The sequence below is a fragment of the Stigmatopora argus genome, chromosome 7, assembly GCF_051989625.1.
Source record: "Stigmatopora argus isolate UIUO_Sarg chromosome 7, RoL_Sarg_1.0, whole genome shotgun sequence".
Taxonomy (NCBI): Eukaryota; Metazoa; Chordata; class Actinopteri; order Syngnathiformes; family Syngnathidae; genus Stigmatopora; species Stigmatopora argus.
The window spans coordinates 12,343,271-12,358,527 of NC_135393.1; the positions used below are offsets into that span (position 1 = coordinate 12,343,271).

At 40.8% G+C, this 15,257-nt stretch overlaps 2 protein-coding genes across 2 annotated transcripts; both read right to left on the minus strand.

Annotated features, from left to right (window-relative positions):
• Positions 1-308: 308 nt before the first annotated feature.
• Positions 309-1,607, minus strand: LOC144077568 (trace amine-associated receptor 3). The gene has a single exon (XM_077605413.1). The coding sequence runs from the start codon at positions 1,605-1,607 to the stop codon at positions 552-554; it is 1,056 nt and encodes a 351-aa protein (XP_077461539.1). The 3' UTR covers positions 309-551.
• Positions 1,608-4,327: 2,720 nt separating this feature from the next.
• Positions 4,328-15,232, minus strand: LOC144077225 (uncharacterized). The gene is made up of 13 exons (XM_077604790.1): positions 15,159-15,232; positions 14,138-14,189; positions 13,864-13,887; positions 12,014-13,152; positions 11,832-11,896; positions 10,055-11,735; positions 9,874-9,938; positions 8,047-9,775; positions 7,859-7,923; positions 6,096-7,764; positions 5,909-5,973; positions 5,580-5,815; positions 4,328-5,485 (listed from the first exon to the last, which is right to left on the minus strand). Exons 2-13 carry the CDS (start codon positions 14,178-14,180, stop codon positions 5,409-5,411), a joined length of 6,858 nt encoding a protein of 2,285 aa, XP_077460916.1. The 5' UTR covers positions 14,181-14,189; positions 15,159-15,232; the 3' UTR covers positions 4,328-5,408.
• Positions 15,233-15,257: the final 25 nt, after the last annotated feature.

Here is a 15,257-nt window from a genome sequence, read left to right on the forward strand (position 1 = left end):
AACAAAGATGCAGAATCCAACACACATAAAGAATCCGCACAGACAAAATGAAGTAAAAAAATTGTATGTTACTGAAAGGCTAACAACTCGCACTGAAGTAGAGGGGGAGAGAGAATATAATTAGTGAGGGGATGATGAGGATCAGGTGTCCTGGGAGAGATGATCAGGTGGGTGATATACCTATGAGAAGAGGAGATAGACACTTGGAAAGAAAATCTATTTATTTTGGTGTGTATGAGTGGGCACATTTGTATTCTTCTTTTAGGTCAGTCAAAATGAATTGGGTTTTTTTTTTGCTTAATGGATACCATTTGAAAAAAAGACCTACGTTTGTATCTAAGCATGTATTTCATAAAGATAAATAACATAAATATGTTCATACATTCAATCATTTTTCCAACTAACTAAACACACCTGGCATTCATTCAATCATTATTCCAGCTAACTAAAGACACCTGGCAGGGGACTTTTGTTTGTCTGTCTACCCAACACTGAATTGGCTCTGTTCAAAAATGCCATTCCTTAATCTATTTTTATAATCAGCCGTTTCATTAATTTGTTTCCTTACGGCTGTGTGACAGTTCTACCCCCGGGGACATTCCAGGTTGGCACACCCTACAGCTCATGAACATAAAAAATGCTTTCCGAAAGGAGCGATTAAAGAAACCATAGAGGAAGGGATTTAGTGATGAGTTGATGTAGCCCAACCATAAAAATATATCCCAGATGACCACTTCTGTGCTGTAATCAATAAAAGGGTCCACAATGTTGACAGTAAAAAATGGCATCCAGAAGATGAGGAAGACTCCCATGATGATGCCCAGGGTTTTCGCTGCCTTTCGCTCTCTCTTCATGGTGTTACGTTGCTTTTTCTTTTTGCTCGAGTCTTTTCCTACTCCAGCGGCCATCTGGCTTTCCATGGCACTGATCTGTCTTGCCTGTCGTCTGGCAGCTTTGAATATCTTCCAGTAGGCCACCAACATGATAGCCATGGGCAAATAGAAGGCTATCAAGGAAGCCATGACAGCATAGAAGCGATTGACTAAGAAAACGCATACGTGCGAGGGAGGGAGCGGAATATCAACGCCAGCCATATGGAGTCCGAGCATTATGGGACCAAAGGAAATCAGCGCTGGAACCGCCCAACATATTATGATGAGGAAAGTCACTCGACCGTGGGACATTTTTAAAGAATAAACAAGCGAGTTGCAAACGGCATAATAGCGGTCAAATGCAATGCAACTCAGATGAAATATGGAAGCAGTACACAACATGACATCAAAGCTGGAGTGAAGCTGACAAAACAGGGAGCCAAAATACCAGCACCCCTCGACTGTCCGAATCATACTGTAAGGCATCACTATCAGGCCCACCAGGCAGTCGGCCACAGCGAGAGACAGGACAAAGGTGTTAGTCGGTGACTGCAGCTGTTTAAAGTAGGAAATTGACAGGACCACCAGAAGGTTGCCCAACACTGTGCAGATGATGCTGATAAAGAAGAAGCCGTAGAGGACAAAGCGGAGTGCATTGTTTCTCAAGACGGTGCAAGAAATCAGATCAATCTCAAGTGTTGTGTTAGCAGCGTCTTCAAAGCTACTGTTGTCCATCTTCTTGTTCAACCTGTCAAAATGTGGACACGATCAATAACACCAATGATGAAGGGTTGCTTAAAAAGACAACATAAGTTGAAAGAAAATGGATGGATCGATGAATAGATGGCCTCAGATGCGCTACAACTTTCGCCTAAAGTGCTTATGATGTTGTTGAATTCGTTGTGAATCTTGTAAAACTACACAGCAACACTAGACGTTTAACCGCATTTGAACTTCTGACACACCTTAGGCAGTTATCTCGGCTTCTGGTATTTTTGTATGAGAGCAGAGAGATACTTGACCACAAGCAAAAGGTAATATGGTAACACAATGGAAAAAATCAAACATGAGGGCGGGGTGGAGTTTGTTTACGACAACCGTTAATGCTGCCAGTTTCCGACCAGGAAAGTAAGATCATCGAGGAAACAAAAAAAAGATTTTCTTGTTCCGCAACCGAGGGGGATGATTGATATTGGAAAAAAATGTCAGTGGAACATTTTTGGCGTGTGTGAGATTTTTCAACAGATGACTTGAATAGCTCTGTTTGGTAAGACATGGGTTGACTCACCATGACTACATTGTATTCACATAATTCCATATAATCCAGGCTATGAATCAACTATGAATGCTTTGGATTGTATGTAAGAGGGATCCAAAAGTTTACGAAAGGTACAAAAGGGAATAATGCCATATTTGTTACCCAAGTTAAAAAAAATACCATTACGTCATATTAAAATTACTTGGAGAACCATAATTTACAAAGCAATTAAATCAATAACAAGTGCAATAACACAACAAACAACACAACCCACAATATCAAAAGATTACTTGAGTAAATGTAACGAACACCAAAACATCATCCAAAATTTATAAAAGAGAGGAAAAGATGCTGTAATATCTTTTGAATTATGTATCATGTTAGGAAATCAGTGAGATCATTGAAAAGTTAAGATAATCACACGATTTAAAACTTTTCATTTGTTTTGTCCACTCGCAGTAATCCATGCATTGATGTGTATCACAATAGATGACATTTAATTGCAGTGGTAATGATGTGAAGTGGTATGTGATGTTTCAGTTGATTTCCAACTCATTTTAATGAAGACCACTGGGACAATGCAGAGATTGACACTTGAGACAAACACAAGAAAAGAAAGCTTTTATATCCCCAAATCGCTTTTTTCTAGGCAGATTATTAGCGTGCATTTGTTTCTAATCATCTGAGATTATGCTACAATACACCCTAATGCTACCTCAGAAAAGATGAATTTATTCATCAAATGTAAATATTTGGAAAAGACGTCAATATCCAACGAGCTTGCTAGAACTGATTTTTCACAAGAATTATTTTCTTTTGTTATTTATAATAATACTAACAAATATCAACATCTTTTTTTCTCTAATATAAAAGCTATGGTCTTGTGAAAAATGTGTAAAAGACGCACTCACTTGTGTGAATGAAAGAAGACGGTCTGTCCTCATGACGCCCTCCCTGCAACAGTGAGATGTGAGGTGTATGAGAGGAGGGTGAAATGGATACACCCCACATTAATCACAGAAGAGAATCCAAACCATCACTGGAGAGAAGATGAAATGTTTCTGGAAATAAACACATCTCCAAAAAACTATTTAAAGACTTACTGAATAATTCGTAATATGCTGCGCTACATTTAAAAATTTTCATGAACCCTATTAATTAGATTGATGGTGCCTGTCCAGCATCTTTCAGGACCAATGAGTCACTAAAAGTCAGTGATGACTTCGTAGATCATAAAATGTTTGCAGTATGCTATCCTCATTTCAACTTTACGTTATCGTCATTCAGAGCTGGGCTGGATCAGCATTTCAACCTGTGAGCCTTTCAATCCCTGAAATGGCATCGTGACCATCCAACCAAAAGCCCCTCTTCTGGGCACTTTTTTAATCTTCTCCGGCCTTCGTTCATCACGAAGTTGTTTCTTTAGTATTTCTGAGTGTGCATAACATAATTTTAAGTTGTTAAGTTGTGTGTATGTGTGTGTTTCCTAAGCTACCACTTGCAATTCCACCCCATTGGAAAATGCCCTCATTTTAATGGTTTAATAAATCATTTTCTTATCTGTTCTTTTTTTTGCATACATGTTTAATAGAAAGTTGTTATACTTTTATCATTTTTAAAGGATCTAGGGTGGTCTTAAATTGGAACAAATTATACTAACTTAATGTAAAATATTCTACTTTGGGGGCTGGGGTGAAGGGGATCTCACAGCATCAACCTTATGAGGGTTCTCAGACCAGTATGACAGATTATTAAACCAACCACGTCATTGCAAGTCAAGCAGCCTGGGCTCTCTTCCCACTCAATTTTACTCAAGTGATAATTCATTTGGAATAATTTTAGACCAACTTGACTTCCGTCTATCCATTTACTATTGCTGAAATTGTAAATTGATGAGGAGCTTCGCCTTTAAAATGAGTATGAAATATCCCTCTCTTGTCTCTTAATGTGCAATGAAGCGCACACCGTCAAATATGATGAGAATGTTTTATGGTCCTGAAATGACAGGCTCTCTTAAGTGTGGGTGAGCTATCTAATTAAACAGGGGGGATTGTTCACGAAGGCTGTAATAAAAGCTACGTTGGCTCAGCCTTTGAGTGTATTTTTCATATGTGTAAAGCAAGTGTGCTTTAAAGACTCAAGTAGGTTGAGAGCACATCTGCTCTATTGTTAACCCCAAAAAAGGACTGAGCAAAGGTTTATTCGAGTCCTTATTTATTCTCCAGCAGTCAAATAAAGTGCTTCATCAAATGTGATTACAGTTTCCATTACAAGTAAACTGATACGGAATTGTGATAACTCCAACACTCAGTCACAGGCGCTATACAGGATCATTAAAGTGCAAACGAAAAGGTTGATTTTCCCATTTGGAAAACTGAGTCAATTATCCTCACGTGATCTCGACAGATCATTTACACTGACTTTGCTATAGATATACTGTTAAGCAAAAACTAGAAGCACAGACAAGCCATCCTGGCAAGAAAAAATCCAAAAATATAAATTTAGCATGCAAAATAATTTCCAAAAATATAAATTCAGCATGCAAAATAATTTCCAAAAATATAAATTCAGCATGCAAAAGAATTTCCAAAAATATAAATTTAGCATGCAAAAGAATTTCCAAAAATATAAATTTAGCATGCAAAAGAATTTCCAAAAATATAAATGTATTTTCATGAAAAAGAATTTCCAAAAATATAAATTTATTTTCATGAAAAAGCAAACAAACATACAGTAAGGTGGATTAAAACAATATCATCCAACTGTAAAAATCCTCTTTAGATCCCCTATATTATTATCAAAGGGCAGACATACAACCCAAGATGACCAGGCATGCAATTTTGAACCAGGAACTGAAATATACGACATGGAAACACAGGAGCTATACAGACGAAGATTGACAAGGGAAAAAGTAGTTCGAGAGAACTGTTTGGGTGAAAAAAAAACCTCAGTGGTGCCTGTAATTACAAATGTCTCTATTTACATATGTTCATAAATAGAATAATACTTTTTCCTTACTATAAGACTAAATAGGAAAAAAACATAATGACTAGAAACTTGAACATCTGTAACTATATAATACATATATATATACATTTGTTGGATATTGGTTCAAAAGGATTAAATAAATGCCTTATTATGAGAAAATTAAAAACAAAGCAAAATAGGCAAAAAAAACATGACAATAGTCAGCATTTTATCACTCTGGTACTTTCTTAGTTTCAAGTTGGTGGCAAGGCAGAGTCAATGTCTATAATGGCCAAGAACATCAATTATAATTATGTGAGCATCAAGCCCGCAATCACCAGGGTCAGGTACATGACTGCCTTTGAAAGCACTACAGGCCGAGAAGCACCTGGAAGTATTCAGAAAAATAGGATTAATACAGAGGAACTTATAAATATGAACCCTAACAACTTTAATACATATGTACTAATCTATAAACTTACCTGCACTGATACTGCCTGGGACAACGTTTTGGGCTGTGGTCATATTAACTTGAGGCGTGGTCCCGTTGACTTCAGGCGTGGTTACGTTGACATTATCTGCACGAATACTGCCTGGGACTATGTTTAGGGATGACCTATTAAGTTCGCGGACTAGTCCGCCTGTTGCCTCATCAGGAGAGGGAACCACAGATGAATTTTGGAATACCAGAGTCATGTTGGTAATGATTGATCCATTGCTGAAGCAAAAAGAAAACAAAGAGAAAACTTAAAAAAAAAGGAATTGATGGAGTCCATAGAACGATATACAAATGGAACAAAAGTCGTCTTACGTAAAGGAATCAATACGAGATCTCCTGAAAGCTGGACCAAAGAGGTTACGACAAGCTGAATTCACCTAAAAAATAAAAAAAGGAAAATCATGCAATTAAAAAGGCAAGTCAAAGGGTAGGTTCTTTACCATTTGAAAATAAATGAAGATTTTTTTTGTTTCAGACAAAAGAATGCATGGACATTTACCTCGTTGGTTACGTTTGCAGCCAAAATTTGAAACTCTTGCGAAGGCCTGTTGGCCAGAGCAACTGTAAACCTTCGGTCAAGACTAAACCGAAGACCAAGCCTTCCTTCTAAGGGTGCAGGAGGGTCTGTAGATAAGGGAGTGGGTGCAGTAGCTGTAGTTATGTTGACTTCGGGCGTAGTCACATTGACAACAGGTGTGGTGACGTTGACATTAACTTGAGGCGTGGTTACATTAACTTGAGGTGTGGTCACATTAACTTGAGGCGTGGTCACATTAACTTGAGGCGTGGTTACATTAACTTGAGGCGTGGTCACGTTTACTACAGGCGTAGTCATGTTGACTTCAGCAGTAGTCACATTGACTTCAGGTGTAGTCAGATTGACATTAGGCATAGTCACATTGACTTCAGGTGTAGTCAGATTGACATTAGGCGTAGTCACATTGACATCAGGTGTGGTGACGTTGACATCCGGTGTGGTCACATTGACTAATGGCGTAGTCACATTCACTTGAGGCGTAGTCACGTTGACATCAGGTGTGGTGACGTTGACATCCGGTGTGGTCACATTGACTCCAGGCGTAGTCACATTAACTTGAGGCGTGGTCACATTAACTTGAGGCGTGGTCACATTAACTTGAGGCGTGGTTACATTAACTTGAGGCGTGGTCACGTTTACTACAGGCGTAGTCATGTTGACTTCAGGAGTAGTCACATTGACTTCAGGTGTGGTGACGTTGACATCCGGTGTGGTCACATTGACTAATGGTGTAGTCACATTCACTTGAGGCGTAGTCACGTTGACATCAGGTGTGGTGACGTTGACATCCGGTGTGGTCACATTGACTCCAGGCGTAGTCACATTAACTTGAGGCGTGGTCACATTAACTTGAGGCGTGGTTACATTAACTTGAGGCGTGGTCACGTTTACTACAGGCGTAGTCATGTTGACTTCAGGAGTAGTCACATTGAATTCAGGTGTAGTCAGATTGACATTAGGCGTAGTCACATTGACATCAGGTGTGGTGACGTTGACATCCGGCGTGGTCACATTGACTCCAGGCGTAGTCACATTAACTTGAGGCGTGGTCACATTAACTTGAGGCGTGGTCACGTTTACTACAGGCGTAGTCATGTTGACTTCAGGAGTAGTCACATTGACTTCAGGTGTAGTCAGATTGACATTAGGCGTAGTCACATTGACTTCAGGTGTAGTCAGATTGACAATAGGCGTAGTCACATTGACATCAGGTGTGGTGACGTTGACATCCGGTGTTGTCACATTAACTAATGGCGTAGTCACATTCACTTGAGGCGTAGTCACGTTGACATCAGGTGTGGTGGCGTTGACATCCGGTGTGGTCACATTGACTCCAGGCGTAGTCACATTAACTTGAGGCGTGGTCACATTAACTTGAGGCGTGGTCACGTTGACTTCAGGCGTGGTTACGTTGATTACAGGCGTGACATCAGGTGTGGTGACGTTGACATCCGGTGTGGTCACGTTGACTTCAGGAGTAGTGACATTATCTGCACGAATACTGCCTGGGACTATGTTTAGGGATGACTCATTAAGTTCGCGGATTAGTCCGACTGTTGCCTCAACAGCAGAGGGAACCACAGATGAATTTTGGAATACCAGAGTCATGTTGGTAATGATTGATCCATTGCTGAAGCAAAAAGAAAACAAAGAGAAAACTTAAAAAAAAAAGGAATTGATGGAGTCCATAGAATGATATACAAATGGAACAAAAGTCGTCTTACGTAAAGGAATCAATACGAGATCTCCTGAAAGCTGGACCAAAGAGGTTACGACAAGCTGAATTCACCTAAAAAATAAAAAAGGAAAATCATGCAATTAAAAAAAGGCAAGTCAAAGGGTAGGTTCTTTACCATTTGAAAATAAATGAAGATTTTTTTTGTTTCAGACAAAAGAATGCATGGACATTTACCTCGTTGGTTACGTTTGCAGCCAAAATTTGAAACTCTTGCGAAGACCTGTTGGCCAAAGCAACTGTAAACCTTCGGTCAAGACTAAACCGAAGACCAACCCTTCCTTCTAAGGGTGCAGGACGGTCTGTAGATAAGGTAGTGGATGCAGTAGATGTAGTAACCACAGCAGTTGTAGTTATGTTGACTTCAGGCGTAGTCACATTGACATCAGGTGTGGTGACGTTGACATTAACTTGAGGCGTGGTTACATTAACTTGAGGTGTGGTCACGTTTACTACAGGCGTAGTCATGTTGACTTCAGGAGTAGTCACATTGACTTCAGGTGTAGTCAGATTGACATTAGGCGTAGTCACATTGACTTCAGGTGTAGTCAGATTGACATTAGGCGTAGTCACATTGACATCAGGTGTGGTGATGTTGACATCCGGTGTAGTCACATTGACTAATGGCGTTGTCACATTCACTTGAGGCGTAGTCACGTTGACATCAGGTGTGGTGACGTTGACATCCGGTGTGGTCACATTGACTCCAGGCGTGGTCACATTAACTTGAGGCGTGGTCACATTAACTTGAGGCGTGGTCACATTAACTTGAGGCGTGGTTACATTAACTTGAGGCGTGGTCACGTTTACTACAGGCGTAGTCATGTTGACTTCAGGAGTAGTCACATTGACTTCAGGTGTGGTGACGTTGACATCCGGTGTGGTCACATTGACTAATGGTGTAGTCACATTCACTTGAGGCGTAGTCACGTTGACATCAGGTGTGGTGACGTTGACATCCGGTGTGGTCACATTGACTCCAGGCGTAGTCACATTAACTTGAGGCGTGGTCACATTAACTTGAGGCGTGGTCACGTTTACTACAGGCGTAGTCATGTTGACTTCAGGAGTAGTCACATTGACTTTAGGTGTAGTCAGATTGACATTAGGCGTAGTCACGTTGACATCAGGTGTGGTGACGTTGACATCCGGTGTGGTCACATTGACTCCAGGCGTAGTCACATTAACTTGAGGCGTGGTCATATTAACTTGAGGCGTGGTTACATTAACTTGAGGCGTGGTCACGTTTACTACAGGCGTAGTCATGTTGACTTCAGGAGTAGTCACATTGACTTCAGGTGTAGTCAGATTGACATTAGGCGTAGTCACGTTGACATCAGGTGTGGTGACGTTGACATCCGGTGTGGTCACATTGACTCCAGGCGTAGTCACATTAACTTGAGGCGTGGTCACATTAACTTGAGGCGTGGTTACATTAACTTGAGGCGTGGTCACGTTTACTACAGGCGTAGTCATGTTGACTTCAGGAGTAGTCACATTGACTTCAGGTGTAGTCAGATTGACATTAGGCGTAGTCACATTGACTTCAGGTGTAGTCACATTCACTTGAGGCGTAGTCACGTTGACATCAGGTGTCGTGATGTTGACATCCGGTGTGGTCATATTGACTCCAGGCTTAGTCACATTAACTTGAGGCGTGGTCACGTTGACTTCAGGCGTGGTTACGTTGATTACAGGCGTGACATCAGGTGTGGTGACGTTGACATCCGGTGTGGTCACGTTGACTTCAGGAGTAGTGACATTATCTGCAAGAATACTGCCTGGGACAATGTTTAGGGATGACTCATTAAGTTCGCGGACTAGTCCGCCTGTTGCCTCAACAGGAGAGGGAACCACAGATGAATTTTGGAATACCAGAGTCATGTTGGTAATGATTGATCCATTGCTGAAGCAAAAAGAAAACAAAGAGAAAACTTAAAAAAAAAAAAAAGCAATTGATGGAGTCCATAGAACGATATACAAATGGAACAAAAGTCGTCTTACGTAAAGGAATTAATACGAGATCTCCTGAAAGCTGGACCAAAGAGGTTCCGACAAGCTGAATTCACCTAAAAAAAGGAAAATCATGCAATTAAAAAAGGCAAGTCAAAGGGTAGGTTCTTTACCATTTGAAAATAAACGAAGATTTTTTTTGTTTCAGACAAAAGAATGCATGGACATTTACCTCGTTGGTTACGTTTGCAGCCAAAATTTGAAACTCTTGCGAAGAACTGTTGGCCAGAGCAACCGTAAACCTTCGGTCAAGACTAAACCGAAGACCAACCCTTCCTTCTAAGGGTGCAGGACGGTCTGTAGATAAGGTAGTGGATGCAGTAGATGTAGTAACCACAGCAGTTGTAGTTATGTTGACTTCAGGCGTAGTCACATTGACATCAGCTGTGGTGACGTTGACATCCGGTGTGGTCACATTGACTCCAGGCGTAGTCACATTAACTTGAGGCGTGGTCACATTAACTTGAGGCGTGGTCACGTTTACTACAGGCGTAGTCATGTTGACTTCAGGAGTAGTCACATTGACTTCAGGTGTAGTCAGATTGACATTAGGCGTAGTCACATTGACATCAGGTGTGGTGACGTTGACATCCGGTGTGGTCACATTGACTAATGGCGTAGTCACATTCACTTGAGGCATAGTCACGTTGACATCAGGTGTGGTGACGTTGACATCCGGTGTGGTCACATTGACTCCAGGCGTAGTCACATTAACTTGAGGCGTGGTCACATTAACTTGAGGCGTGGTCACATTAACTTGAGGCGTTGTCACGTTTACTACAGGCGTAGTCATGTTGACTTCAGGAGTAGTCACATTGACATCAGGTGTGGTGACGTTGACATCTGGTGTGGTCACATTGACCCCAGGTGTAGTCACATTAACTTGAGGCGTGGTCACATTAACTTGAGGCGTGGTCACGTTTACTACAGGCGTAGTCATGTTGACTTCAGGAGTAGTCACATTGACTTCAGGTGTGGTGACGTTGACATCCGGTGTGGTCACATTGACTAATGGCGTAGTCACATTCACTTGAGGCGTAGTCACGTTGACATCAGGTGTGGTGACGTTGACATCCGGTGTGGTCACATTGACTCCAGGCGTAGTCACATTAACTTGAGGCGTGGTCATATTAACTTGAGGCGTGGTTACATTAACTTGAGGCGTGGTCACGTTTACTACAGGCGTAGTCATGTTGACTTCAGGAGTAGTCACATTGACTTCAGGTGTAGTCAGATTGACATTAGGCGTAGTCACGTTGACATCAGGTGTGGTGACGTTGACATCAGGTGTGGTGACGTTGACATCCGGTGTGGTCACATTGACTCCAGGCGTAGTCACATTAACTTGAGGCGTGGTCACATTAACTTGAGGCGTGGTTACATTAACTTGAGGCGTGGTCACGTTTACTACAGGCGTAGTCATGTTGACTTCAGGAGTAGTCACATTGACTTCAGGTGTAGTCAGATTGACATTAGGCGTAGTCACATTGACTTCAGGTGTAGTCACATTCACTTGAGGCGTAGTCACGTTGACATCAGGTGTCGTGATGTTGACATCCGGTGTGGTCATATTGACTCCAGGCTTAGTCACATTAACTTGAGGCGTGGTCACATTAACTTGAGGCGTGGTCACGTTGACTTCAGGCGTGGTTACGTTGATTACAGGCGTGACATCCGGTGTGGTCACGTTGACTTCAGGAGTAGTGACATTATTTGCAAGAATACTGCCTGGGACAATGTTTAGGGATGACTCATTAAGTTCGCGGACTAGTCCGCCTGTTGCCTCAACAGGAGAGGGAACCACAGATGAATTTTGGAATACCAGAGTCATGTTGGTAATGATTGATCCATTGCTGAAGCAAAAAGAAAACAAAGAGAAAACTTTAAAAAAAAAAATCAATTGATGGAGTCCATAGAACGATATACAAATGGAACAAAAGTCGTCTTACGTAAAGGAATCAATACGAGATCTCCTGAAAGCTGGACCAAAGAGGTTCCGACAAGCTGAATTCACCTAAAAAAAAGGAAAATCATGCAATTAAAAAAGGCAAGTCAAAGGGCAGGTTCTTTACCATTTGAAAATAAATGAAGATTTTTTTTGTTTCAGACAAAAGAATGCATGGACATTTACCTCGTTGGTTACGTTTGCAGCCAAAATTTGAAACTCTTGCGAAGAACTGTTGGCCAGAGCAACTGTAAATGTTCGGTCAAGACTAAACCGAAGACCAACCCTTCCTTCTAAGGGTGCAGGAAGGTCTGTGGATAAGGGAGTGGATGCAGTAGATGTAGTAGCCACAGAAGGTGCAAATATTGTTGTTGGACTTGACAGATTCACATTTCCGGGAGGTGTAGTTATGTTGACTTCAGGAGTAGTCACATTGACAGCAGGTGTGGTGACGTTGACATCCGGTGTGGTCACATTGACTCCAGGCGTAGTCACATTAACTTGAGGCGTGGTCACATTAACTTGAGGCGTGGTAACATTAACTTGAGGCGTGGTCACGTTTACTACAGGCGTAGTCATGTTTACTTCAGGAGTAGTCACATTGACTTCAGGTGTAGTCAGATTGACATTAGGCGTAGTCACATTGACATCAGGTGTGGTGACGTTGACATCCGGAGTGGTCACATTGACTAATGGCATAGTCACATTCACTTGAGGCGTAGTCACGTTGACATCAGGTGTGGTGACGTTGACATCCGGTGTGGTCACATTGACTCCAGGCGTAGTCACATTAACTTGAGGCGTGGTCACATTAACTTGAGGCGTGGTCTCATTAACTTGAGGCGTGGTCAAATTAACTTGAGGCGTGGTCAAATTAACTTGGGGCGTGGTCACGTTGGCTTCAGGTGTGGTCACGTTTACTACAGGCGTAGTCACATTCACTTGAGGCGTAGTCACGTTGGCATCAGGTGTGGTGACGTTGACATCCTGTGTGGTCAGATTGACTAATGGCGTGGTCACATTGACTCCAGGCGTAGTCACATTAACTTGAGGAGTGGTCAAATTAACTTGAGGCGTGGTCACGTTGGCTTCAGGCATGGTTACATTGATTGTTATTATTATTATTATTTCATGCGTGGTCACGTTTACTACAGGCATAGTCATGTTGACTTCAGGAGTAGTCACATTGACTTCAGTTGTAGTCACATTGGTCATGTTGACTTCAGTTGTAGTCACATTGGTCATGTTGACTTCAGTTGTAGTCACATTGGTCATGTTGACTTCAGTTGTAGTCACATTGGTCATGTTGACTGCAGCGCAGTAGCCTATTAAAAGATTAGTTTTACAATCTAGAAATCATCCCATGATTTTTTTCATTCATTCATCATCCATACTACACATTCTAGCAAGGGTTGTGGGGCTTGCTGGAGCCTATTCCAGCCAATTTAATGCGAAAAGCTGACAGGATCCTAGACTATTTGCCCATCAGCCGTAGGGCACAGATATATATATATAATAGCATGGAGCCATCTGATGGTGTCGAGGCTCCCTTGTGTTACATCGTTGCAGGCAAGCGTGTCATCGAATCCTACTTAGTGGTGGTAATGTGGGTGCAAATGGTTATCTGTCAATCTCTGATTATATATATATATATATATATATATATATATATATATATATATATATATATATATATATATATATATATATATATATATATATATATATATATATATAATTTTTGGGTTAATCAAACATAGCGTCCCGGCAGATGAGTGTGTCAGCCTCACAGTTTTGGGGTCCTGGGTTCAAATCCAGGCCGGTCCACCTGTGTGGAGTTTGCCTGTTCTCCCTGGGCCTGCGTGGGTTTCCTCCGGGTACTCCGGTTTCCTCCCACAACCCAAAGACATGCATGGTAGGCTGGTGCCCCAAAGTAAGCTGGGATAGGCTCCAGCACCCAATATGCACCCTTATGAGGATAAAGCTGTTCAGAAAATGAATGAATGAATGAACAGATATAGTTTTATATACAATATCTTGTAACATTGTTCCCATAATTCCTGCAGACCAGAGAATAAAATATTGTTATTGTTAGTCTCTAGAGTAACTCGCTTACAAACACGTGGATCCTTGAAATGTTTTAGGGGTAATTGAGTTCGTCACTGAAATCACTGATTTTATTTATATTTGATATTTTGTCTTATACCTGTAGTCAACATTTTGGAGAATAATTGTCTCAAAACCTTTGACATCGATTGTACAGACATAAGGGTTTAGCTTCTGAATTAGTACTAATGCAAACCACAATACCTGTAAATAGTAGAAGAGCTATAACATCTTTTTTCTTTTCCATTTCTTCCTCCTGTAAAGAAAAAATTGGATAATTAGTCTCACATAATGATCATTGACTCATCAGCCAATTGGCCTTCGATTTCAGGTGGAGTCACATTAGTAATGTCATCCATTCCTCTATTCCGAACAGAGTTTATCCTTGTCAGGGTCATGGGGTGCTGGAGCCTAAATCAGCTGATCTTGGGTAAAAGCCCCATTACACGCTAAACTAGTGGCCAGTCAGTTGGAAGGAACACGTAGAGGCAGAAAATTACTTGCACGCAAAACTTTTTTTCTTGCTATTTTTAATATGCCTTGTAGCTTTTTAACTCACTTTTTCTGGTTTTACTTTCCCAGAGGTGAGATAGAAATGAAAAATGTGATTACACAAGTCTGCACAACAAACTTTTCACAGATTATGGGTCTTGAGTTCACCTTAACGACCACATTCAAGCTCATGTTAAATGAGTTTCTGCCAACAACATTTTTTAAGGGTATGAGTGTTTTGTGACAAAGGAATTAGTACTCAGTTTCTACGGAGTTGAAAAGCACAAAAACGAACAATTTAAAATTTAGCTTATTGCAAGATACTATAATTGAAAATTTAGCTCTAAGATAAACCATAACCAAAGAAATTTCTCTTGGCCCAAAGTTTTGTGAGTTAAATTGAAATAAAAATTGAGAAAGTCTGGACTGTCAAAAATGCTGCTGATTATGCTGGAATTTTCCTTATTCAAATAATCTTCTTAAATGCAAGACAACTCATACCAGATATCCAATAATTATAACCTAGTAGAACAGCTCTTTTTTAATTACCGTGTTACACTAAGTACATTATTATTGATGATCACATTGTTATTTTAATCATTATTTCATTATTAAATTAAGATTAGCAATTGACTGATTTACAGGATTCATTACTGTACAAATTAATATTCTGAGTTTAACACAAGGAAAAATAACAAAAAAAATCTCTGATTAAGAATTACTGCATGCTTACCTTTTAGATGGGACGTGCCGTAAAACTGTGGTGTAGATTAATGCTCCTGTTAGAGCGCTAACGGCCATTTATACCACTACCCCCGTTTTTTTTATTTAT